The sequence below is a fragment of the Diceros bicornis genome, chromosome 18 (assembly GCF_020826845.1).
Source record: "Diceros bicornis minor isolate mBicDic1 chromosome 18, mDicBic1.mat.cur, whole genome shotgun sequence".
Classification (NCBI taxonomy): domain Eukaryota; kingdom Metazoa; phylum Chordata; class Mammalia; order Perissodactyla; family Rhinocerotidae; genus Diceros; species Diceros bicornis.
In genome coordinates, this window is record NC_080757.1 from 24,252,665 (window position 1) to 24,276,781 (window position 24,117).

The 24,117-nt window shown below is 55.5% G+C and overlaps 2 protein-coding genes across 2 annotated transcripts; one reads left to right on the top strand and one right to left on the bottom strand.

Moving 5' to 3' along the window:
• Positions 1-481: 481 nt before the first annotated feature.
• On the top strand, positions 482-10,202 carry RASL10B (RAS like family 10 member B). Its single transcript, XM_058560402.1, has 4 exons — positions 482-662; positions 3,604-3,966; positions 8,327-8,451; positions 8,956-10,202. The coding sequence occupies exons 2-4, from the start codon at positions 3,751-3,753 to the stop codon at positions 9,224-9,226; spliced, it is 612 nt and encodes a 203-aa protein (XP_058416385.1). The 5' UTR covers positions 482-662; positions 3,604-3,750; the 3' UTR covers positions 9,227-10,202.
• Positions 10,203-12,041: 1,839 nt separating this feature from the next.
• On the bottom strand, positions 12,042-19,034 carry GAS2L2 (growth arrest specific 2 like 2). The gene is made up of 6 exons (XM_058560403.1): positions 18,595-19,034; positions 16,897-17,138; positions 15,924-16,031; positions 15,458-15,554; positions 14,590-14,842; positions 12,042-14,002 (listed from the first exon to the last, which is right to left on the bottom strand). Exons 1-6 carry the CDS (start codon positions 18,977-18,979, stop codon positions 12,445-12,447), a joined length of 2,643 nt encoding a protein of 880 aa, XP_058416386.1. The 5' UTR covers positions 18,980-19,034; the 3' UTR covers positions 12,042-12,444.
• Between the last annotated feature and the right edge of the window lie 5,083 nt (positions 19,035-24,117).

The following is a 24,117-nucleotide window of genomic DNA, read 5'->3' on the forward strand; positions in this document are numbered from 1 at the left end:
CGCTAGCCTAGTCTGCCTTTCTTCACGGCGTCCCGCAGTTCACCCTTTGCTCAGTCCTCCAGTGGCGTGGAGAGGAGTCTGGATGCCGTCTCTGGCACACAGTGGGCGCCCGGCAGTAACTGACTGACTGGACTGGGAGGGTCAGAAGAGAGACCTAGAGAGGGTGTATGTTTTGGCAGTGGTGGGGGATATGGAGTGAAGCAAAAGGCTTTAGGGCCTCTCCGGTCCCTTTCTTCCCCCCACCTCCGGGTTAGAGCTAAAAATATCGCAGGGGGAGTCGGGAGCGGGGTGAAGGTCGAGGCCACGGATTAAAGAAGAATTCGCCAAGGGCCGCCCCAGAGAATCTGTCAGGCTCAGGGACCCAGCGGAACGCCAGCCACCACCCCCCCATCCCCCCGCCCCTCCGCGCTCCTCCTCCTCCCTCCAGCGCGAGCGGGCGGCGCGCTCCGGAGGGAGAGCAGCCCGGAGGGTTCCTACCCCTTCGGCCGCCCGCCCGCACTGCCCCCCCGCGCCCGCTCTGAGCCCGCCCCGACTGCGCAGCCCGGGGCGCCCCCACTCCCCTCCCCCCGGGCCGGGGAGCCGGGGGGCAGCGCCGGAGCCCGGGGGGAGCGCGGCCCCGCCAGCCGGCCGGCCAGGGCTGGGGGCAGCGAGGACGGCGCCGGGTAAGCGCGGGAGGAGGGGAGCGGGTGGGCAGGGGCCGGGTGGGTCGGGCCGGGGGCGGCGCGGGGCCAGGGGGCATGGGGGGGGGCGGCCGGGACGTGGGGGGCCAGGGATAGGAGGGAGGAGGGGGCCGGAGGGCTGGCGGGGAAGCGGCGCGGGATGGCCACGTGAGAGCTGCTGCTGGGGGTGGGGGTTGCCTGCAAGGTGCTGGAGGCGGAGAGCAGGCTGGGCTCCGGCATCCCCCCAAACTCCTACCAATCAGGTCATGGGGGCCTCCGACGCCCCCACCCACCCACTCCCACATGAACGTGTGCAGACAAACAGCGGGCAGACGTGTGACTAGGCCCAGCGGCCGCAAAGCCCAGGCCCTCAGTCTGGGGCAGGGACTCAGGTGTCCAGGCCGAGGGGAGAGGGCAAGAGGCAGGCTTTGGCCCCTGTGTGTCCCGGGTCTTTTGCCGGGGCGCTGTCTGCAGACTCACTGCAGAGAGCAGGCCTTGGGGAGGGAGCGCTCAGAGGCTGGGCCCTGCTTCCCCGGACAGCCCCCTTCCACCTCCACCCAGCCGGGAATGTTGGATTAATAGGTACTTAGACCGGGACCCCTGCCTGGGAAGAGGAGGGGGCACCCTTCACCTCTGAGTCAGGGAGAGAGCCACACTTGGGCCTGGTGAGTTCCAAGAGGCTGGCCCCAGCCCAGGGGCCTCTCTTGCACCCCTCCCTGGCTGCAGCACTGTGGCCCGCTTTTATTTCCCTGCTGTTCCTCAGAAAGGACTGGTTTCCCGGCAGGGAGTGTGGTGTCCAGGAGACTCTGCAGGTCGGGTACATCCTGGATACCGCTAAGTTGCCACACCCAAAGAGGCGGGGGACTCTTCTTGCATTCCTTGCCCTCTCCCTCCCCTAGCATGCCCCCTCCCCACCTGCTTGTGCTGGTTATGTAATTAACCCAGCTGAAGCTCTCTGCCAAGCTGACAATGTCCGGGCATGCCTGAGGGGCCCCGGGGCCTGCAGGGATTTGTGGGGAGGATGGACTGGTCTTCCCCCAGTTAGGAGCCCATAGAAGTGGATAAGCACCTGTTGGGGAAAAGGATGCTGCATGGGGCAGGAAGGAGATCAGGGTCCTAGTCTGAGTTGACAGCTCAACTGGCCGGGTGATCCTCACTTCCTTAAGCCTCTCGTTTTTTTGGTTTTGTTTTTGTTTTTACCTTTAATAAAATGGGGAGAAGACATACACACACACACACACACACGCACACGCACGCACGCACGCGCGCGCTACATGTACATGAGCAACAGTGGATAGTGACCCATCCTGGGATTGCTAGGAGGCTCCATTGAGATCATGGGAAACCTTAGATGAATGAAGGACCCCTGTGCATATCAGTGGCCACTGTTTATTGAACACCTACTCTGTGCCAGGCACTGGGACTTCCGTGCACGACCTCACAAGACCCTGTGAAGTTTCTTGCTCAGAGTTATACCTTAGGGGAGTGGTGGAGCTGGGACTCGAACCCTGGTGGGTCTCACTCCAAATCCTGCCCTTTACTTACTGTGCTGTATGCACACACACCTAGTGGATTGGGTCCTCTGGACCAGGACAGACTGACGGACATTCAGCTGTGAACTGTGCGTATATGGAGAGAGCCTGCATACACAGAGAAAACTTGCACACGTACTAACAGCCTGGCCCTGCTGGAACCCAGCAAACCCATCTGCCTGGACCCATTTCACAGGCACTGGGGTCACCCTTCCTGGGAATAGGCCCCAGACAGCAGGTCTCTGGCATGTACCAGCCTCCCCGGTCACCATCCCCAACAAGGAAAAGGCGCCTAGCTAAGAGATTCCATGGATTATCTCAAACGTAGGGACTACTGACCCCACTTTATATATGTGCAGAGCATGGCTCAGATCAGGCCTGCGATTCGCCCACGACCCACAGCTCAGAAACATCATAGCTGGGATTTATACCCAAGCTCTAAAGTCACTGAAACTGAGCAAGCAAGGAGCTAATGAATGCATAGTGAGGTCCAGCCCTGTGGGCCCTTTCCTGGCTGCTAGCACACCTGCTGTGTGCCAGGCCCTCTGAGCTCTGGGGGATGCCAGAGAATCAGACAGAGCCCTTGGCCTGTAGGCATTCACCAGCTAGAATCGTAAACTTGGATGTCCTGTGACATCGTAGAAGGGAGTAGTTGCCATTCTTAACTGTGTGACTTTGGGCTCAAGCTTACTCCCTTTGAGCCTTCTCTCTGAAGTGGGACTATCTACCCCTTAGGGATATTGTATTCCCTAAGCATAACCATGTGGTCGTGGTAACAGAGTAAGTGCCCCACAAGTGTTGCCCTCCAGAGCCAAAGCGGTCATCTAGTCCAGGGGTTCTCAACTGGGACATTTGGAAATGGGGCGGGGGGAGCATTTTTGGTCATCATGGTGACTGGAGGCTGCTGTTGGCAGGTACCTCCTGGCTGCCAGGGGTGTAAAACGTCCTGCGGTGTGCGGACGGTCCTGTCCAGTAAAGAAGTCTCTCTCCACAAAATGCCGGGAGGGCCTCCCCTGAGACACACTGGCCTAGTCTCAGCCCTGAGGACGAGGAGACTGAGACTCTGAGGAGTTGCTCTCTTGTCCTGGGCGTCTGTGGGAAAGCTGAGATTTGAAACCAAGTCTAGTGTTCTTTCCATCCTGCTCTGCAGCCTGCCTCAATCTGGGAGTCAGACCTGGCCAAAAGTTGGGTCATGATACAAGTCAAGAAAGATTGATTCTCACTGATGGGATGGCAGGAAAAAATGGAGAAGGAAGGATGGAGAGGTTTTCAATCAATGGGATAGGGGTTCTGGAAAAGGGAAGGCATTCCAAGTGGCAGTAACAGCTTCAGCAAAGTCCCCGAGGTGGAAAAGTGCAGGACATGTCTAGGGGGAAAAGCTGGCCCACTGAGCCCATCTCTTGTCCCCACAGTCCAGGTGGAGGCCGCAGAGGGCCCAGGGCAAGCAAGGGCAGCAATGGTTGGTCCTGACGGTGGCTGAGCCCCCAGCCCCTGGAATATGCAGCCCGGGGGAGCCCCAGGCAGCGGCGAGGACGCGGTGGCGGAGTGGGGCGGGAGGCATGGTCTCCACCTACCGGGTGGCCGTGCTTGGGGCGCGAGGTGTGGGCAAGAGTGCCATCGTGCGCCAGTTCCTGTACAACGAGTTCAGCGAGGTCTGCGTGCCTACCACCGCCCGCCGCCTCTACCTACCTGCTGTTGTCATGAACGGCCACGTGCACGACCTCCAGATCCTCGACTTCCCGCCCATCAGCGCCTTCCCTGTCAACACGCTACAGGTAGGAGGGCCCTTGGTGGGCACCTCGGGGACTGTGGGGTGGCGGGAGGGGCTGAACTCCACCCTTCTCCAGGCTCTGGCCCTATTGCCAGGCCCTGACCACTGCTTTGAGAGCTCCACACTGCACCCTTGGCCGCCCCACTTAGAACTGTACCAGGAATCCATTCATTAGTCTGCTAGTTTATTCAACAAATATTTGAGGCACGTTTAATGTGGGCCAGGCCCTACCCCCAGGCCACTGGGGTAGAATGATGCACAAAACAGATGTGCAGTTTGCTCTCCAGGAACTCATAGTCTGTGAGAAGACAAAAAGGCAATTATTACGTAGTGCAATAAGTGCTGTGATCTGAGGAGACGCGGGGACCTAAGGCAGCCCTAAGGGGGCCTCTAACCTGGAGGGATCACAAGAGGTGATGTCTCAGCTAGTAGGATTTGGGCAGGTAAGGGGCAGTGGAGAGAAAGACAGGAACACTAGATGCCTGCTAATATTCTGGGCTCTGCCTACCGTGGCCTCAGGCCCACGTTGTCTGTAAAAGGGACAGCAGAGGAAAAGGCCAGGACCTGGGAGAGGTGTGTTCTCAGAGACCCCAACCAGGTCTCTTGCCCAAGGGCCTTCTCTCTTAAGTGATGCTCTGCCCCCTGACCTCAGGACTGGCCCGCTGGGCCCCCTTCCTGCAGGGGTCGGGTTCAGATGCCCCCGTGCCCTGGCTTACAATGCTCCTCCCCCCAGCCTGCAGGGACCAGGTCCTCCTTCCCTCTGTCTATCTCTGGTGTGAGAGGGGGTGGGGTGCAGGGGGAAGCTGAGCTCCAAGACATGTTTGCTCAGCTAAGGAAGCCCCTGGCCAGAGTGTGCAGAGGTTTCTCCAGGAAGGATGGTGGTGGAACCCCGGGAGGCAGGGGCCACGGCATGGGCAGTTGTAACTGTGCAAATCCAGCAACCTCAGGAAGGGGGCTGGGGGCTGGGGAGGGGCTCAGGCTCAGCACTGTCTCAGCAACTCTGGGCAGGAGGGCCTTGGCCCAGCCTCAGGGACACTAGTGTCTCCCATCCCAGGTGCAGGGAGTCAGCACCGAAGACAAAAGCCTGATCCATGCATCACCCCTTGGAAACAGCGAGGCCTGAGTAGAGATGGGCAGACCTCTCTTTACTGCACCTCACAAATACCACTCAGATCTCACTCCAGTCCTGCACGTGGAGCTTTGTTTTTTCACATTTCATTGTGTATTTATTTTTAATTTTAATTTAATTTCAGTTTTGGAATAGGTAAGAATTTAAAAGCCCAAAGTTTGTAAAAAGGTACAGAGAAAGCTCAGTGCAGCCCTACCTCCTGCCCCCTGATTCTTGCCCCACTCTTTACAGCCGTTCTCGTTTTTTTATCCATACTGCCAGTGTTTCTTTACACAAACAAGAAAATATATTCTTATTCCACTTGTTTTTTTGACTTAACATTATCACCTGGAGATCTTTCCGTGTCAGTATCCGGAGGTCTTCTTTATTATCTTTTCACGGCTATACCGTATTCCATTGGAGAGGTACCGTGGAGTCCCCTCTTGTTAGACAAGTGGGTTGTTTCCATTCTTTTATTTTTTCAAACAGTGCCACAGCGAATAGCCTTGTACGTAGTCTTTTTGTACACGGAGTATATCTGTGAGATCCATTCCTAGAAGTGGCTTTGCTAGGTCAAAGGGTCAGTGCAACCAGAGTTTGGAAGGTGTCAGATTTCCCTGTCTTCCTATGAAGTTGCCTATTTTGTGCTCCTGCAAGGAGTGTGCATGACCACTTGTTTCCCTGAAGCCTTGCCATTGATACATCAGAGTGTACTGTCAAACTTTAGGATTTTTGGCAGTCTGATAAATGAGATATGATAGCCTCAGTGTGGTTTTTGTTTACATCTCTGATTATTAGTGAAGTTGAGCATCTGTTCATATGTTTCAGGGCCTTTGTATTTCTTTTTCTGACAACTGTTAGTGCCCTTTGCCCATCATTCTAGTGGATTGTTGGTCTTTTTCTTTCTGATTGGCCCTGGGTTTTGGACTCTCCAGGATGCCTAAAACTTCACTCCTGAAGCACAGTTAAGGGACTTTGAGCCGAGAAGTACTGAGAGGGGACCCTGGAAGTCTCAAAGATCAAGTGTAAAACCCAAGAATCCTGATGACCACCATCTGAAAATAAAAGTACATTCTTACCCAACGCGAGATGAGATCCAGCCCAGGAGAGTTGGCATTTCCTGGGTCTGAGCCTCAGTTGTTCCTTCTGCAGCCCCCTCTCCTCCTATCAGAGAAGGAAGCTGAGGTTAGAGGGCGTATGCAGCCCACCAAAGGAATGAGCAGTAAATGCACGGTTGACACGCAGCTCCTGTACCCTTGGAACTGGACTCAGTTTCCATTGCTCCTTCTCTGTCTTGATACAGCCCCAAGAGGGTCTTTTACAATCTGGAAGCCTGCTTAGAGCTAGCTGGAAGGAAAGCTGAGCTTTCTGGCTCCCTCCCTTCAATCAGGGGTGAAGGAACAACCCAGCCAGTCAGGAGCCTTCCTCCTTTCCCTTTTAGGAGCCCCCAGGGGGGAGTGGGTGGGAGGCAGCCTGGACGCCCCTTGGAGGAGGCAGCATATTGGGGGAGAGGTGGGGCTGTCACCCTTGAAGGCTGGCAGCTGTTCCCTCTCCCTGGCAGAGAGCCTGAAGAGGGTGGGAGCCTGTCTGTTTCCCATCCCTCCCACCTCCTGCTGATCTCCACTGCTTGTGTGGCATGGTGGAGGGACTGCATACACATAGGGGTCCCAAGCTTCCAGAGGACATGTGTCCAGCAGGATGCAGTCTTCCTTAGCCTGAGAAGCCAGTTAATACTTGCCTACAGTTTTATTTATTTATTTTTTTTATTTTGAAAAAAAATCATATATTTTTTCAGAATAGTTCTTCCTTTTTTTACCATTTTTGTTTTGTTTTGTTTTGTTTTGTTTTGTTTTTTGCCTACAGTTTTAGATTTGTCCTCAGCATCTTCCCCCTGTACCAAAGTTTAAACTCAGCACAAAGAAAAGATGCCACATCATCTCCCTGGGGAAATCCACTGCAGCAGCTTCGAAGCATTTGAGTTGGGAAGTGCGTTTCTGGAGTCAGAGTTAACTCTCCACCACTGCCACCAAAGTCTTTCCCTTTATGCCTTCTTTGAGGTGGAGAGACAGCTGTAGTCCTTCACACCTGGTCCCTGCCCCAACTCAACTCACAAGCTGGCACAGGAGACATGCCTGCACCTACTTCTCGTCTTTTGCCTGGGCCCTCAAAGAAGACCCTGGTTCCCCTTATCCTTGAAGGCCTCTGCCTCCCCCAACTTCAGGGACCCCTTCTTTACACACACTGGCTGCCTTCAACTGCTCCTGTGATTGCCATCTGCTGGAAGCTTAATTAGCTAATTAATCTCTTAAGGAACTTTCTTTTTAGTGCACTCAGCCTTTCCAGGGGCCTACTGCCCTGAGAATTTGCCACAAGCATTCAGGAAGTTCCCTCTCCCTGGAGCTGCCCTGGGGCACTGCTCTACATTGGGCCCCCATTATGCATCCAGTCTCAATATTTTTCTCCTCAGGCCTCCTCCTCCTCAGCCCTGAGGGCAGAGTGGAGCAAACAGAAGGGGCACATCAAGTAGCAATCTAAGGGCAGCATTACAGGCAGGAGTTGCATTCATCCCAGCGTGGACCAGGTGGGGTTCAGGACCATGGAGAGCTCACCAGCCTAGGTAGTACAATTAAGACGGCATCGCAGTTCAAGGCACTGGGGGGGAGGGGGGGGGAAACAGGTATATAAAAAGGAGGAAACCCTGGCTCTGGCCCTCTTGGGAGCTCATAGCAAAAGTGGGGAGCTGGGGATGGGAACAGCTGCAACCAAGGTATAATCAAAGTTTCTTAGAACACAGGCGATGACTGGAGTAGTCCCTTGCTTGGAGGAAGGCTTCTTTGAGGAGAAGGAGGCATTTGAACTGAGCCTTGGAAGATAGGATTCAACAGGTCCAACAACTAGCTCAGGCCTTGGCTCTTAGAGCCACTTAGTAAATGTACTTGAACAAAGGACTGGGTAAGATGGATTGGGGGACAAAATGGGACAAGGCAGATCTCAGCTCTAGGTGTGCACAGAACAGTGCAGTGGCCCTGGAGGTCAGAGAGTGTTACCTGCCCTGTCCTGGCTTGGGGGTGGGGAAGCCACAGCACCGAGCTCCTCCATTCTGCCCTGGGCCTGGCCTCTTGGGGATGGGTGGATGTGGAAGGCTTGGGGTGCAGTGGCAGGTGAGAGTGCTGTGCGTCTATGGCTGGAGGTGGCTGAGGGCAAGGGGAGCCCTCATGGCTGCTCTGACCTTGGCACTGACTTGGGGGTGTTGCAGGAGTGGGCAGATGCCTGCTGCAGGGGACTTCGGAGCGTCCACGCTTACATCCTGGTCTACGACATCTGCTGCTTTGACAGCTTTGAGTACGTCAAGACCATCCGCCAGCAGATCCTAGAGACGAGGTGAGGGGCCAGGATACAGTCCATTGCCACCTCAGTGGATGCTGCAGTGCTAGCCAGCTGCCATGAAAAGGGTGCAGTGGGGGGACACAGATGAAGTACCCTCTGGTTCCCACACGTACACTCAAACATGCACACACTCATGACATTTTGCTGTCCCCGGTTCTGTTAATTCATTTTGGGACCCTTGCCATGGGGTGGCTGTCCAGTGCAGTGGTCAAGAGCAGGGGTTCCAGGAACAAGACTGCCAGGGCCCCTGAGCTGCAAGACTTACAGCCAGTTAACGTGTAAGCCTCATGGTCCTCATCTGTAAAATGGGGATAACAACAATACACACCTTTTGGATCAGTTGTGCCGATTAGAGAATAAAACATATTTCCAGGGCTTAGCGCTGGGCCTGGAACAGACGCATGGTAGTGCTATTACTGACCAGGAACAGCCTGCCTTCATTGAAGGTCAGTGGCTGTGAGACTGGCAGAGTTCTGAGAGTCCCACTTCGCCCCGTAGGGTGATCGGCACCTCGGAGACGCCCATCATCATCGTGGGCAACAAGAGGGACCTGCAGCGCGGACGCGTGATCCCACGCTGGAACGTGTCACACCTGGTGCGCAAGACCTGGAAGTGCGGCTACGTGGAGTGCTCGGCCAAGTACAACTGGCACATCCTGCTGCTCTTCAGCGAGCTGCTCAAGAGCGTCGGCTGCGCCCGCTGCAAGCACGTGCACGCCGCCCTGCGCTTCCAGGGCGCGCTGCGCCGCAACCGCTGCGCCGTCATGTGACGCCGCGCCCGCCCCGAGGGCGCCCGCGGGCTGCAGCGCCGACAGGCCCAGGCGGTTTCCCCACGGGACCGCGGGGCGTGAGCGGGGAGAGGGCGGGAACAGAACTCTGATGGTCCGGGCCTGAAACGCCCCCGCAGCCACGCACTTCCCGGTGAGAGGCAGAGGGCGAGAGGGAGCCTCCCCATAACTGCCCAGTCCTCCCCTCTGTCCCGCGTTTGTCTTCCTGGGACGCTGCCTTGAGTGCTGGGGTTAGTGCAGTACCCGGCCCGGCCCCAAGGGGCACCACAGCCTTTTGGGATTGGGGATGAGCGTGTGAAATGGAGAGTGGGGGTGGCGAGGTGTTGCCTTGGCCGGGCCCCCACCCGTCTTCGCCAGAGAGTGTGTCTGCCATTGCCCCGCGTCGTCTTTTCCTGTGTCCATCTGTCTGCCCAAGCGTCTGTGAGTCCTTAGCTGTCTTATGCACCCTCCGGTCCCCTTCCTCGCCCCCAGCTCCGTTCACAGGGCTCTCATTTCGTCCATCCCCTTGTCGCAGATCCTGGCAGCTTCTTTGTGAGGACAGCCTTCTGACCGTCAGCACCACTGGCACAGAGCAGAGGGATGCAGGTGGCCCAGGGACCACAATCGGGGTCTGAGGGTTGAGGTCCCAGATCAGTCAGGGGGAGAAGGCTGAGGTCTCCCCTTCCAGGGAGGCCTCCCCGCCCAGCAGCCCCCAGAGACACAACAACCTACCTTCCAGCCTTAACTCAATGGTCCGTCCCTGCTGGTGCCCCTCACCCCCTTCCTGACCCCAAAGCAGATCACCCCCTGGGTTAAAACTTCCTTGACAGAGTGTGGAGAGGCAGTCCCCCAAAGGATAGATTTATTTCCATGATGCCAGGTTCCAGCCCTCTGTTCCCTCCTGCGTTGGGTGGTGTGTCAAGACTACGAGATGTTGGTTTTGGGGGGCTGGTGGTGGGCAGGCTGGTGCCCAGGCGGTGGGGGGGGGGGTCAGGTTGTGCCAGTGAAGACTGTCTCCCCATCCCACCTCAATTGGATGCCCGAGACTCTGCCTGCCTTGTATCTGAAGATTACTTTGATTAATCTGGAGAGAGGCAGAGCCAGAAAAAGAATTATAGGGACCCCTGTGCTTGGGGGAGATACGCCTGCATCCCCATGCCTAGATGGAGGCCCTCAGGATCTACGCCCCTTTGTCCCAACACCCTTGTCCCTATGCCCTTACTCACTCCGCCCCATTTTCTCCGGCTGCCTGGCCGGGTTTCTACCTCTCGTCACCGGAGCTGATCACTGTCAGTTTTGTACCGATTTAGAAATAACAAAAATAATGAAGATACTAGGAGCAGCCTGAGGGATTCCTGGGGGACCTGGGGAGTGGGGGAAGTGGTGCGTGTCCTCTGCCCCCTGGCCGAGTTTTCCTTGAGGCTGAGCCCTCAGCCCTGGTCTGGTGGGAGGATAGCAAGGTCTCTTGTTAGAAGAGGGGCAGATAGAACAACCCAGCCTCCACCTAGCCAAGCTGTGGCTATACACCGGAAAATCAGGTAGCCCAGAGTAGTGATGGAGAAGAGTATGGGGGAGGGGTTGTGGTCAGGGAATTTATCATCTAGATCCAGTGTGAGAGGGAATCTGTCATTCTGCTTCCCCAGCTGATTCCCCCTCCACCCACTGGGGTAGCACAGCCCTACAGTGACTGCCCTGACCTTGGGCCACCCAGTATTCCTGGGTTAGAGTCCCTGTTGTACTGCATGACTCTGGGCAAGTGACCTGCCCTCTCTGAGCCTCCCTCTGAAACAGAGGAGCTGGCTCCCCTTCCCCACACCTTGGAGTGGCTGGGAGGGTAAGGAAGAGGGCCTGCCCCCTTTATCCCCTTTATCCCTGCCCCCTGGCTCACCAGGGGGATGGGGTGAGGTATGGCAGCGTCTCACCTGCTCCATCATTGCCGCCAGCTCTGAGGCACCTGAGGTGGGGTTGGGGGACCCAGGCCTCTGGCTGCCCCTGTGGGAGCCATTGGAATGTATCGCCTGGCCGGCCCCCCTGAACCCCTCCACTTCACCCCAGGTCTTTGATTTCGATTCCCTCCATCCCCATTCTGAGTCTCTGTCCTCCCTGCCCTCCCCCCAGGGTTTCCCACCACAGGGTCTGGAAGTATGTGTGTGACGCCCATTGCGCTGTGATTGGAAGTCAGATTAAAAATCAGGGAGTGTTTTCCCTCGTTTCTGTACCAAGGTGTTGGCTCAGTTCCTGACAGTGGAAGGGAAGGGCTCCTTACAGGGCCAGCCTGCTGGCTCTGCTGTGGAAGGAGAGTGAGGGTGGTAGGGTGGCCCTGAGTCCCAAAGTCCCGGTCAACCAGGAGAACTAGGGGGAAGAGTTTGGAACTCATCTCCTCTCCACACACCCTGAATCCTCCAACTCATCAAAACCATCCAGAGGAGAAGCTTGTCGTCTTCCCCTGCCACTCTGGAAAACTTTCATACCTGGACTCAATCCCAGCTTCTGCTTCTGTGTCTTCATCCCACTTGCCGCTGAGCCTCTGTGGCCCCTGTCATAACTTCATTGGTGTAGATGTGTTAAGAACACTCTCAACCATCCCTCTTGACTCGGAGTGAGCTCAGTTCCCAAATTCCAGAGTAAAACTTGAAGTCCTGTGGGAGCCTTTGTGGGGCGGCCCTTGTCCCTGTCTATGGTGCTGACGCACCAGCTGCTCCAGGAGGGACGGGCTGTCTGGAAAGGTTGGCTGAGCCTCAAGAAAGGAAGCCTCTCTCACCCCCAGCTCCTTCCCTCTCGTTCCCTTCCCCTCTAGTGAGAAAACGTTTGAGGCTACACCTTTTTGCACTACCACGGCCCTAGAGTGAGGGACTCGAGTTAGGAGCTCAAGGACAGACCCACATGTGTTTAATAACTTTTAAGAGTTGTGGAAATGGTTGGCATGGCCAGAGGTCAGAGGAAAGGAGTCTGGAGAGCTGTTCCGGGGGAGATGAATAAGATACAGGTGGGCCCCACCGCCCCTAGCCTAACTGGAGTTGGAGTGGGAGTGATGGGTTGGCCTTTTGCACAGCTGAGCAGATTGAGTCTGTATTTGTCTTCTGACCTCTCCTGGCCAAGACCTGTACTGAGGTGGGGCACCTTCCCTTCGATCCTGCAGCTGAGAAGCCAGTGGATACATGCACATTCTTTTTGCTTCCCTCCTTCCCACACCCACAGTTGGGGGGATGAGAAGCCCCTTGTCAGACCCAGGACTCCTCCTCAGGTGGGAGTGTGGCTGGATCCAGCTGCTGAGGCCCCAGCCCCTCCAAAGGTTGGAGGCTGCTCTCTTGTGGGGATGCTGGCTCTTTCCTCTCCCTTCCTTCCTCCTCCTCCTCCCCACTCCAGACTTCATCCACCAGGGCTGCCTCCCCTCCCTTTCTGCCCAGCCCTGCTCTCACCAGCCTGCCCATGGGGGGCACCCTGGCTGGACCCAGGTGGAGGTAGGCCAGTGGCTTGGGGATTCGTGAAGGCCGCTTCTCAGGTCTGTGGTCTCGCCGGGGCCGCATCCTGGGCCTCAGCTTCAGCTTGTAGATGGATGGGACCCTCTGGGGCTTCCGGAGTGTTCTCTTGCCCTTGCCGGCACATGCCTTGGCTTTGTCAGAATTGGGGTCTGAGGACAAAGGTGTGGGGCCCTCCTGGTTGGCAGACACAGTAGGTGCTGAGCAGTCCTGCCCTCCTTGAGCTGGGACCTTCCTCATCCTGGGGCCCTTGGCGCTCAGGTTTGCCTTTGTCCAGGGCCCACTCTCTTGAGCTCCTAGTTTCCCTTTTGGGCTTCCTGGGTCTGTGGTAACAGTTGGCTTAGGGCAGCCTGTAGGGGCTGCTTTCCAGGCTCCCAAGTCCACTTTAAGGAGAGGTGGGGGGCCCTGAGCCAGTTCGTGAATGACTTTGTCATAAGGACCCCCAGGCTCACACCACCGCCCACCCAGGCTGGGGACGTAGACTCCACTACGAGGGATGGCCCCAGACCCTGGGCCCCAGGGACAGGCACCCCCCACCTCTAGCAGCTTCATGTTGGCCAAAAGCTCCCCCTCCAGGCTGTGATAGATGGCTTGCTCCTTAGTCCCTGCCAAGGGCAGGGGCATGTACCTCCCCTCCCTCCCCTGTGGGCCCAGGCCTTGTGGCTTTCCAGCCTCTGCTGTCACCCGGATGTCCAGCTTCTGGTCTCCTTGCCTCCCTTCCACAGAGCAGTCCCCATGTCTGGGCCCAGCCAGGTCCCCAGTGACGGCCCTTAATGGGATAGGGCTTCTCCCCACTTCTGTTGTGGAACCTCCACTTGCAGTACCTGGAAAGCTTCTTCCTGGAGTTGGGGGATGGGCAGGAGACAGCTGGATGGGGATCTTGGTGGGCGCTTTAACAGGGGATGGAGAACGGACAGATGCTGGCTCCCTGAGCTGGGAGGAAGCACCCTCAGCCTCACCCCAGGGTGGCTGCCTGGGGCCCGCGGGCTTGGCGGAGCTGGAGTAATGAGGCAGGGGAGATGTTCCTCTTGCTGGTGTCCCCTTGGCGGTGGCCTCAGGTGCTCGGAGTCTCTGCGGGGTGGGGGCCCTGGCATGAGTTCCCCAGCTGTCTGTCTCCTCATGAACCCAAGATGTGGGAGTCGTTCCCCTGAGGAGTTGCAAGGGGTATCTGTCCTCCCTCTTCCCTGAGGAGGTGCACCATGGGTCTTGGCCCCTATGGGAGGGTGGGGATCGAGGGTTGGGTGGGCTGTCCCCAGCTGGCAGCTGCCTCCGAGATGGGGCGAGTGACTTCTCCTGGTACCTGAAAGGGAGAATCATAAGGCCAGCAGGGTCACCTAATCCAGACCCCTGGCTCTGGGAAGGATGGCCTTTCCCAGCCAGAACTCAAGGGGGCCAGACTTCATGTTGCATGAAACAGATGCTCCCTCTCCCTCTGTGCCTGCCCAAGAGTCTTCCTTATGGCAGACACTGTTTAAGTCTATTCTCCCTCGTGCCCTGTGTAGCAGATAGAATGGAGCCTGGTGCGGGCCCTGGGTTACGTCAGATCCCACAACTAGAGGCCACCAGTCTTGGGTGGTAGGGGAGTCTTAGTGTCTGCTGGGACCTTGAGTAGGTCTGTTCTCTTTATGGGCCTCAGCCTCTTCATCTGTGAAATGGGAGGACATATGAAGTAACTAGATGATCCCAAAGTAACTGGCTGCTTTTCTGGTTCTGAACACCTGAGGTCGTGCTCGCTTCGGCAGCACATATACTAAAGTTGGAACACCTGAACTCTTGTTGGGGTGGGGCCCTGCTGGGACACCTGCTCCCTTTATCTTGGGGTGGGGTGGCCTCTGAGAATTGGGATTTCAAAGGAGAAAGAAGCCCTTCCCTGTCCCTCCCCTGTACCTCAGGAATGGTGCTGTCTCTCTGAGGACCCCTGCCCCTGCTCCTCGTTCACTACAGGGGCTGGGGGAGGCCGAGGTGGGGGGCCTCAGCTTTCGGCCTGAAGAGGTATATGTCTTCCAGTCCACAGGGGGCAGTGGGCTCTGGGAGCGGCTGATGGTCATCGTTGGCTGTGGCTGTGAGGGCTCATCCTGTACCTTTACTTCATGCTGCACAGGGGGAACTGGGGGCTTCAGGAAGCTGCCAGGCTTGTGTGCTACCAAGAGAGACCCCCAGAGAGAGGAGAGGAGAAAGGGTTAAATTCCCACTGATGGGGCCCACTGTTCCTCTGCCCCAGCTGTCCCATGCTCCACATCCCACATTAGAGACAGTGGGACCCACAGTGACAGTGACAGTGACAGCGCCAGCGCCAGAATTTCCTTAGAGGGGTTTAGGGGATGAAATCTGGTCAGAGGGCCCAGATGGAGGACTTGCGTAAAGCTGCCTTTGTATTGCAAGTCCACATCTTTTACTTAGATTGCATGCTTCATTGGGTGCCTTGAGGTGCTGATGGAGATTATGGGAGCACTAAAGACCCCTCCAAGTCATGCTTGGTGCCACCATTGTGGATATCAGAGCTAGACCTTAGCCCTGCCAAGATGATGCTGATTCTCTGTGTGTTTGGCGTCATCTTGTGGCTGTAATTGGTATTGCACTATGGCTGCTCAGCTTTCCTCCTGGGGCTGAGAGGGCACCACACCTGTGCCTTCTCTGGTATCTTCCTTTCTGCATTCCCGCATACCTCTTGCTTCTGTAAATCAGACCTACCTCCCGCCTCTGCTTCCAGCCTCCCGACCCAGAGCCACAGGGAGGGGACTCTCAAGGGACTCACAGAGGGACGTGCACCGGCAGGGGTCGTGTTTGTCCAGATAATGGCCAAGTGTGTCCCAGCCGCCCCCCACACGCACCATCACGTGGTTCCGGAGGATCTGCAGGGGGAAAAGGTGAGGTTGAGGGTAGGGTGGAGGGCGTCCCCTCTTCTTGGACCCACCTGCAGGCTTCCAGCACACACTCTCATCCATGCACACATGCGCATACAAATACCCCCTGCACACGTGTATAGTTAGGAGTCTGCATATTTCGCAGCCTGGCTGCTCTCGCGGGAGAGGTGATAGGCTTGCCAACTTTGCCAGGAATCTTCTGGAATTCTCCAAGGGACAGAAAGAAAGCCCCAAGGCCTGATAAGTTGGGGTGAATGGTGACTTCCTGTCCTTGCCTTCAGGCCTGGGCGGGTCCCATGGAAGGAAACCCCATTTTACTGACCCTGGGGGCCCTTCCACCCTTGTCCTGGGACTTACCCTGATGAAGATGAGGGTGTTGGAGTCCCCCACACGGTACTTTCCCTCAGACACCTTGACCATGGAGAACTGAACCGGACATGTGCAGTGGCTCACAAGGTTCTGAACCTGCGGGCAGTGGGCAATGGGCTCAGCCCTCCCCTTGGCCCAGGTGCCCAAGCTCCGCACCATGGGAGTCAAGCCCAGGGGAGGGCCTGTCTGCCCCCAGAGCCAACTCCAAGTCTTCTGCTGAGGTCAGGGCCGGGGGGCTGAGAAGCAAGTAGAGACTTGAATGACCCAGTGAGAACAAGACCTTGAGTGGTCACCTCGAGTGCAGCGCCCTCGTGGGTCAGCGGACAGAGGCAGTGGAGTGTAACTGTGAAGAAGGTGGACTTGGGTATCTGACAGGCTGGGGTCAGAGTCTTGCTTCCACTGCATCTAGGCTTTGGGCAAGTTAAGAAACCTCCCTGAGCCCGATTCCTCGGTGGTGGAAATGAGGTTACTTTCAGTAAGAGCTAACTCCTACAGAGGGCCCCTCTATGCCAGACCCTGTTCTGAGCACTTCATATGCTCTGGTTCCTTTGCTGTTCACAGCGGCCATGGAAGGTAGGTACTGTTCCTATCCCCACGCTACAGATGAGGGAACCAAGGCACAGAGAGGTTAAATAATTTGCTCCAAGTCACACAGCCGCAAGGCAGTGGAACTAAGACTTGAACCGAGGTGTCCAGGTCTGTGTTCTTAAAAACCGTCCTATGGGGGTTAAATGAGAGGAGGTGCAGCGTGCTGGATTTAAAATAAAAACTCAACAAGCGGCTTAGCTGCCACTCTGTGTGATCAGGATTGCGGCTTAGAGTGGGACATGACTTCCTCAAAGCCACAGGGTGAGTTAGTGTCAGGGTGGAGACTGGAGTTTAGAAGCCGGCGGCTCGGAGGGGGAAGGAGGGGGAGGGAGAGGGGAGGCGGGGCCTTGAGGGTGTGTCCGGAGCCCTTCACCATCTGGTCCAGGTTGCGGAAGTGGCAGGGTCGGCGCGCGGGGGGCTCGGGCGGCGGGGGGTCGGGCGGGGGCAGGGACAGCTCGAGCCGCAGCTCCTCGTCGATCTCCTCCTCCAGCTGCACGAGGGTGGGCGCCGCCACCCCGAAGCGCCAGGCGCGGCGGCCCAGTTCCAGCAGACACAGTACCACGTTCTTCACGTTCTTGCGCAGCACCAGGTCCTCCGTCTCGAACATCAGCACTTCTGGCAAGGAGGGGGAGGGGAGGGAGGGAGGCAGCCTGAGCCCCCTGCTGACCTCCCAAGCCGAGCCATCTCTGGCTCCGGGTGGCAGGCATGTGGGGTGGTTTGGGTCTCGGCATCGTGGAGTCAGCCCGCCCCTAGGAGAGGTCTGGCCGAATTGCTCAGCACTGAGTGCAGACAAGGTGGCCCTTCTAACAGGAGAGCTTGGGGGTGGGAAGAGGTGACACAGCGGAGCAGAGGAACCTGGAGCCTGGCTGTGGGCCACGCGAGAGAAGGGTTAACTGCACCTTGCCCATCTCCCCACTCGGTTTGCCAGGGTGGTCCAGGAGCAAGAAGCAGTTGTCTTACTTCCCACCCACCCCTCTCACCTCCGGTATCCACCAGGCATCCCAGCCTCAACCCAAGCACGCGCATCCCTGTGCAGGGTTGAGTACAGGCTCTGGAGGCCAGCTGCCAGTTTGGAACCCAGACTCTCCCACCCACCAGCTGTGACCTTGCACTGGTCTCTGAGCCTCAGTCTCCTCTTCTGTAAAACGGGGATGAAGCCTATTTCATGGGGTTGTTGTGGGGATGGTTGTTAAGTGTTTGCAGACAAAGTCTGGCGCATGGTAAGTGCTCAGTAAAACACCAGCTTTCATCAGCCCTCCAGTCCTGCTCCTCACTGCCTTGCCACCAGCCAGTAGCCCAGCTGGATCCTTCCCTCTGCCTCACCCCACTGCCTTTGGCCTGGAGGATGGCACAACATCCCGCTTCATCCCGCTGCTGGTCTAAGGCCAAGGAGATTAGGGATCCTGACATGTCACTCACCTGAGTGTCACAAGCCCCGGCACGACGGGCCCTCCCTAACGTCCACTTGCCTCCTCCCTTGTCGTCTCCTCACTGCGTCCTACCCCAGCTCCTCCCAGTCATCCACACACAGCGCCTTCTTGGTGCCTTTGCCCCTGCTGTCCCCCTGCCTAGAATTCCCTTTCCCCCAAACTGCTGTTCATTCCCTAAGACTCAGCTCAGATCGCCTTCCTCTGTGCTGCCTTTCATGGCCCCCCTTTCCACCTCATTGGGTAGCTATTTCCTCCGTGGCTCCCCAGCACGTGTGCCTCTACTTGGAGATTCTATCACATTGGGCTCTGACTTATGTGTCTCCTTATCTCTCTCTTCCTAGACCATGAACTCCTTGGACTCTGAGTCTTATTATTCCTTAGTGCCCAGCGTGGTGCTCAACACAAAGGAGATAAGTACTCAATATGTGTTGGTTGAATGAATGAATCATTCAATCAACACATTTGTTTATTGAAGATTTACTATGAGATGGGGAAACTGAGGCATAAAAAGGGAAGGGATGAGCTGGCCCAAGGCAAAATGGGAAGGACTCCAGCTCCTGACCCCCGATGCAGCCTGGCCCTCAGAGAGGAGACGGACGCCCAGCAAGATGAGGGTCTGGGGAGGGGGTCCAGGTGGTTACCTTGGATACCCATCTCCTTGCGACACCACTGGATGAAGTTGGAGACGTTGTCCCGGGCCTGGAAGGTGCCCGGCTGGGCGGCCCCGTTGCAGGAAACCCCGGCCTGGGGCAGGGGAATCCTCTGGGCTCGGGCAGGTGCCTCAGCCAGGAAGGCCAGAGCGGCCTCAGTGATGGCGTTGGCATGCTGGCACAGCACCAGGCCCGTCTCCAGCACTTGTAGGAAGCTGGCCGCGTCGACATCCAGCCCGTAGAGATCCCGGAACCACTCAGCCAGGTCCTCCTTCATGGCTTCCAGGTACTGCTCGCTGGACTTAAAGGGCCGGACGCTGCGCACGGGAGGCCCTAGGGTCCCAGGCCTCCTCCCACATCCCACAGGCTGGGACATGGCCTCAGCAGGGGAGGCCGCGGGCGCCTCCTCTCTCCCGCTACTGCGTTTTACTCCTGCCCCCTGCTGGGTCGTGGCTGGTTCTCCCTGACTCAGGGGTTCCCCTTCTACCCTCACAGAGCCCAGGACTCTGGCTCTGCTACTTGCCTCTGGCTTCAGCCACCACCAGGCCAGGCCCGGCCCCCACCCCCCTACATTCCTCAGTCCCTGCCAGAACTTTCCCTACTTGGTGGCCCTGCAGCGACTTCACTCTCCGGCTGCCCAGTCCGCCGAGTTCGCCATCCCCCAGGACAGATGGAGGTGAGGACACTCCTCTCTCCCCCCGGGGCTGGACAGGTCGAGTTGGCTGCCTCGACCCCACCGGCCTGCCTGCGGGCCTCTCCAGTCTGCTCTCCCCTCCTCTCCTTGGAGACAGCGGCTGCTACAAACACTCCTTGTTAACTCTTCCGGCAGGCAAGCACTGCCCTGCGGAGCCCGCCCTTGAGCCGATGGAGCAGGAGGAGAGGCTGGGGCTGCTTCTGTCACTCCATTGACAGGGGTGGGGGCTTCTGGGGAATGGGGGGGAAAGCAGGACCAGGGGTGCCATGCCCCTTCCTGTTGAGCAAACACTGTAGGGTGAGGATGACGTAGAGCAATAGAATCCAGAGACATGAATTTAGCCCTGGACCCTTTCCTCAATCCCTCTGTGACCTTCACATGCTACCTAGTCTCTCTGTGCCTTAGTTCCCTCAACTGTAAAAGGGGAAAAATAATATCTACCTTTCTGGTGTGTTGTGAAGAATAAAGGAATAGTGTATGTGGAAAGCATCAGACCATCAGGACACACACACGCTCAGGAATGGGTGGGTCCCAGCTCTCATTGACTCTCCCAGCAGCCCTGTCTGTGCACCGTGAACCCCACTTTCTCTGGAGAACCTGCCCCATCCCCCACTCTACCCATGTGATTCCTCTGGAGTGGGCTGTCAATCGTAGGACCTTACCCCATGGCTACAGCAACGCATTCATTCAACAAATATTTCTTGAGTGCCTATATGTGCCAGGCATTATTACAGGCCTGAGGGTAGAGCAATAAATGAGGTCCCTGACCTCATGGAGGCCACTTACATGTCAGGGGGTGATGGAAGAGAGATAAACAAATAAATCTGTGGTAAGTCAGATGGTGGTAAATACAGGAAGAACAAGAAAGGACTAAAGGAGATGAGGTGTGTGGAATTTTATATAAGACGGTCAAGGGAGGGCCTCACTGCTGTGGTGATATCTGAGCAGAGACCTGAGAGAAATGAGGAGGCATGCCCTGTGGATGTCTGGGGGAACGGTACTCGGGCAGTGGGAACAGCCAGTGCAAAAGCTCCAGGCAGGGGCATGCTTGGCAGAGTCCAGGAATAGCAAAGAGGCGGGATATGAGGCAGAGAGGAAATGGGTTCCTGGATCAGGCAGGGCTTGGCTTTACCTTTTAGAAGGGAATTTTCTCTCAGTTACCTCCTAAAGGCATCAGGACTATGATTTTGTACCCATTTTATGGATGAGGAAACAAGAAAACTGACGCTGGCAGGAGGCCTCAGTTCCTCACTACACGGACCTCTCCACAGGGTTGATTGAGTGTCCTCATGACGTGGCAGCTTGCTTTCCCCAGCAGGAGAGCACTCTCCTCAATAGAGAGGGCAAGACAGAAGCCACAGTGTCTTTTATTACCTAGCCTCGAAAGTCACACTCCATTGTTTCCACAATATCCTGTCAGTTACCCAGGTCAGCCTGTTTCATGCGGGCAGGGACTACGTGAGATTGCGGCTACCAGGAGACAAGGATCATTGGGAGCCATCCTAGAGCCTGGTTACCCCAATACAGAGGAGCTATTTCCTTTTCTTTCTTGCTGAAAGAATCCTATTTTGTTCAGGTATCTGGTGGAAATTAGGGAAGGTGGGCCCAGCCTCAGAGAGAGAATCATGATGGGTCTCAGTCAATCATGGCAGAATTAAAATAGCAGTTTCTGCCAAGGCTCCAAGATACAGTAGATGCAGCACACTAGAGAAGGAATAAGACCATCTGCAGAATTTATCTAGGAGTCAGCCAGAAACAAGTCACTTGACCCTCAGACTTCTCTCCCCCTAGAGTATACAAAAGTGGGGTTGCTGCAGACTGGAAGAGGATTGGCAAAGAAGATTTATTTAGAGAAAATTGCAGCTGTGCTGTGTGGCCTGTGGTAGGCTGAAGAATGACCCCCAAAGATGGGTGCTTCCCAGTCCCCAGGACCTGTGAATGTCACCTTATATGCAAAAGGGACTTTGCAGACGTGGTTGGGGATCTTGAGACAGGGAGGTAATCCAGACTGTCGTAGGTGGACCCTAAATGTAATCACAAGTGTGAGGCAGAGGGAGGTTTGACTGCAGAAGTAGGGGATGTGACAACCAAGGCAGAGATTGGAGTGATGGGGCCACAAGCCAGGAACTCCAGCAGCCTCTAGACGTTGGAAGAAGCTAAGAGCAGATTCTCCCTTGGAGCCTCCAGAAAGAACCAGCCCTGCCGACACCTTGAGTTTGGTCCTGTAAGACTCACTTTCTACTTCTGACTTTCAGAACTACGGCAGAAAGCTGTGTTGTTTTAAGCCACTGTTGGTGGTGATTTGTTACAGCAGCAATCAGAAACTAATGCATATCACCATCTCCACCCCCACCCCCCCCTAAAACAAGGGGAGAAGCAGAGAAAGGGGCTTCAACGGGACCCATCAAAGACTTTGACATGTGTCCCCAGTCATTAGGGGGACTCAGTGAACTGAAGTCTGACTACTGTGTGGAAAACTGAAAACGTGTGATACAGGCTGGTTAGCTGCTCCATTGCAGGAACGAAGGAGCGTGGCTACACTGAAATCAGAAGGCGGTCTTCACATGGTTTGAACAAAGAATGTGTCAGTGCTTCTGATGGGCCACTCATCAGGGGAAGAGGGGAACAGTAGAGGGGAAGACCTCAGTAGAGGGGAAGCTGGAAGCAGACCATCAGACTCCTAGGGGTACAGAGAGAACGAGTGACCCCCCAGAATCCAGTGTATCCTCCTTGATCCAAGGAAGTGCCTGGATTGAGGCTGGGAGGGCAGAAACTAGTGGTTGGCCAGCCGAGAAGGAAGGAGAGGCAGAGAAAGAGGGAGGAAGGACCATATCTTTTGACCCCCACCTCAGCCCATGGCAGGCTCCAGCCAGGGTGGAAGGAGATGTAGCATTATATCAACTTTCACTGACCATAGGGTTTGCTATTTTCTAAGAGTTCTCTGAACACGTCGTAGGGCCTGTCTGTCCTCCATGGACAAAGGAAGGAGGATATCCTCCTCTTGAGCAGGTTTAAAGGGACTGAAGGAGGCAAAAAAGAAATTGTTTTATAACTATACTCCATGAGTCCTACTTGATCAAAGGTACCAATTACAACCAGTCTAGGCCAATCTTGGCGTCCCATTCCTTTTCTCAAATGGTAGGTTTAGGAATGGGTGTGTGCCTCAGTTCTGGCCAATGAAGTTCAAAGAGAAGACTGCTGGAGGGCTTCTGAGAAGTTCCTGCCCTGCAACCCCTTACTTCCTGCTTTGGTCATGGTCACATGAGGTCATGATGCTTGGAGCTGCAGCAGTCATTTTGCAACCAAGAGGAGAGACAAGGAAGGCAGAGAGGAAAGATAAGAATAGCCTGGGTCCTTAATAACCTCATCAAGCCACTGAACCAATCCTGAAGACCGCTACCTCAGACTTCATAAGTGAACTAATAAATTTTATAAGGTTTGAGCCATTATTATTTGGGCATTCTGACATTTGGCCAGCCAAACACATCTTAACTGACATGATATTCAAAGTGTAAGAGGCCCCATTCTCTTTATACAAATATAAGATGTTGTTATAGATATCCCCACTTGGATAGCAATTACTACCTTATTGGATATTTCTTGTTTATTAACAATAAAGATAACTTTATTGCTCAACTAAAATGAATACTGCATCTCTGTTATACCTAGTTATTGGAAGTTAGAGCTATTTATACTATTAATTTAAAATTAAAATTTAATAGAAAAATTGTAGCTTTACTTTTGGTAACTGACCTCATTTTGTTCTGTAGATGTGATTTTTGTGAATGGCAGAAAATAATGCTTAAGCTTGCTAATAAAATAAAGCTCATTACTTCTGGTTTTAAGTAGTCTCTTTTGGATACAGATCCAGAGGATTCTAAATTCACGCTCATTATCAGTGCAGTTTCTCCCCTTTCAAGGGGTCTCCCAAGGGGGCATCTGAGTGCCGGAGGCATACATGTGTTCCTGGTGCTAGTGGGATCACCTCTCATGCCTTCACTACAGACCATATTATACCCCGTGAGGTCAATTTCTTTTTATTTTTTTTTTCCCCCAAAGCCCCAGCAGATAGTTGTATGTCATAGCTGCACATCCTTCTAGTTGCTGTATGTGGGATGCAGCCTCAGCATGGCCGGAGAAGCGGTTCCTCGGTGCGCGCCCGGGATCCAAAACCGGGCCGCCAGCAGCGGAGCGCACGCACTTAACCGCTAAGCCACGGGGCCGGCCGTTGAGATCAATTTCTAATGTGCTTTTATATGGCATTGTTGGTTATGACAATCCAACTTCTATGAAGGTCCACAAAACCCCAACTAGCCCTGAGAAGAGAAAATGAGCTCCCTAAGTATGACAAAGGGCTTCTGGGCAGATTGAAGTGGGGGAGACAGGATGAGATGAATGAGCAGACCAGGGGACACCCTATTGTGGTGTCTTGGTGGGATGTTCCCTAAAGGCCACAGCACAGGCTCAGTGGCTTGAATGTGCCTGCCGGAGCGTTAAATCTTAGGTCGTAACTCAAGGAGGTTGCTCATGGTACCAGCGCCCAGGGGTGGCCCCCAGTAGTAGCCTCCTAACTGGGTTGTTCCTGTGGTGTGATCTTGGCTGTGTTCATGGTCACCAGCCTTCCTTGGTTCCTTTCCAGTTGTCAAGTCTTCTGGCCATTCTGTGAGTTCCCATTATTCTTTCTCTATAAATTAGCCAGAGTGAGCTTTTGAAGTTTGCAATCAAGAGCCAAGAGGGCTACAAGCTCTTTCAGTAAATGTAAGGAGAATGGGTTTGTTGGGAGACAATTCTCCGTGGATCTTTCACATTTCTGCATGTCT

Coding starts and splice junctions, on each gene's coding strand:
- GAS2L2 (XM_058560403.1), bottom strand. CDS start 18,979: ATGTCCCAGCCTGTGGGATGTGGGAGGAGGCCTGGGACCCTAGGGCCT. Junction 16,032..16,896: donor TCCGCAACCTGGACCAGATG/GTGAAGGGCTCC, acceptor CACTGCCCGCAG/GTTCAGAACCTTGTGAGCCA. Junction 15,555..15,923: donor ACACCCTCATCTTCATCAGG/GTAAGTCCCAGG, acceptor TTCCCCCTGCAG/ATCCTCCGGAACCACGTGAT.
- RASL10B (XM_058560402.1), top strand. CDS start 3,751: ATGGTCTCCACCTACCGGGTGGCCGTGCTTGGGGCGCGAGGTGTGGGC. Junction 3,967..8,326: donor TCCCTGTCAACACGCTACAG/GTAGGAGGGCCC, acceptor GGGGTGTTGCAG/GAGTGGGCAGATGCCTGCTG. Junction 8,452..8,955: donor CAGCAGATCCTAGAGACGAG/GTGAGGGGCCAG, acceptor TTCGCCCCGTAG/GGTGATCGGCACCTCGGAGA.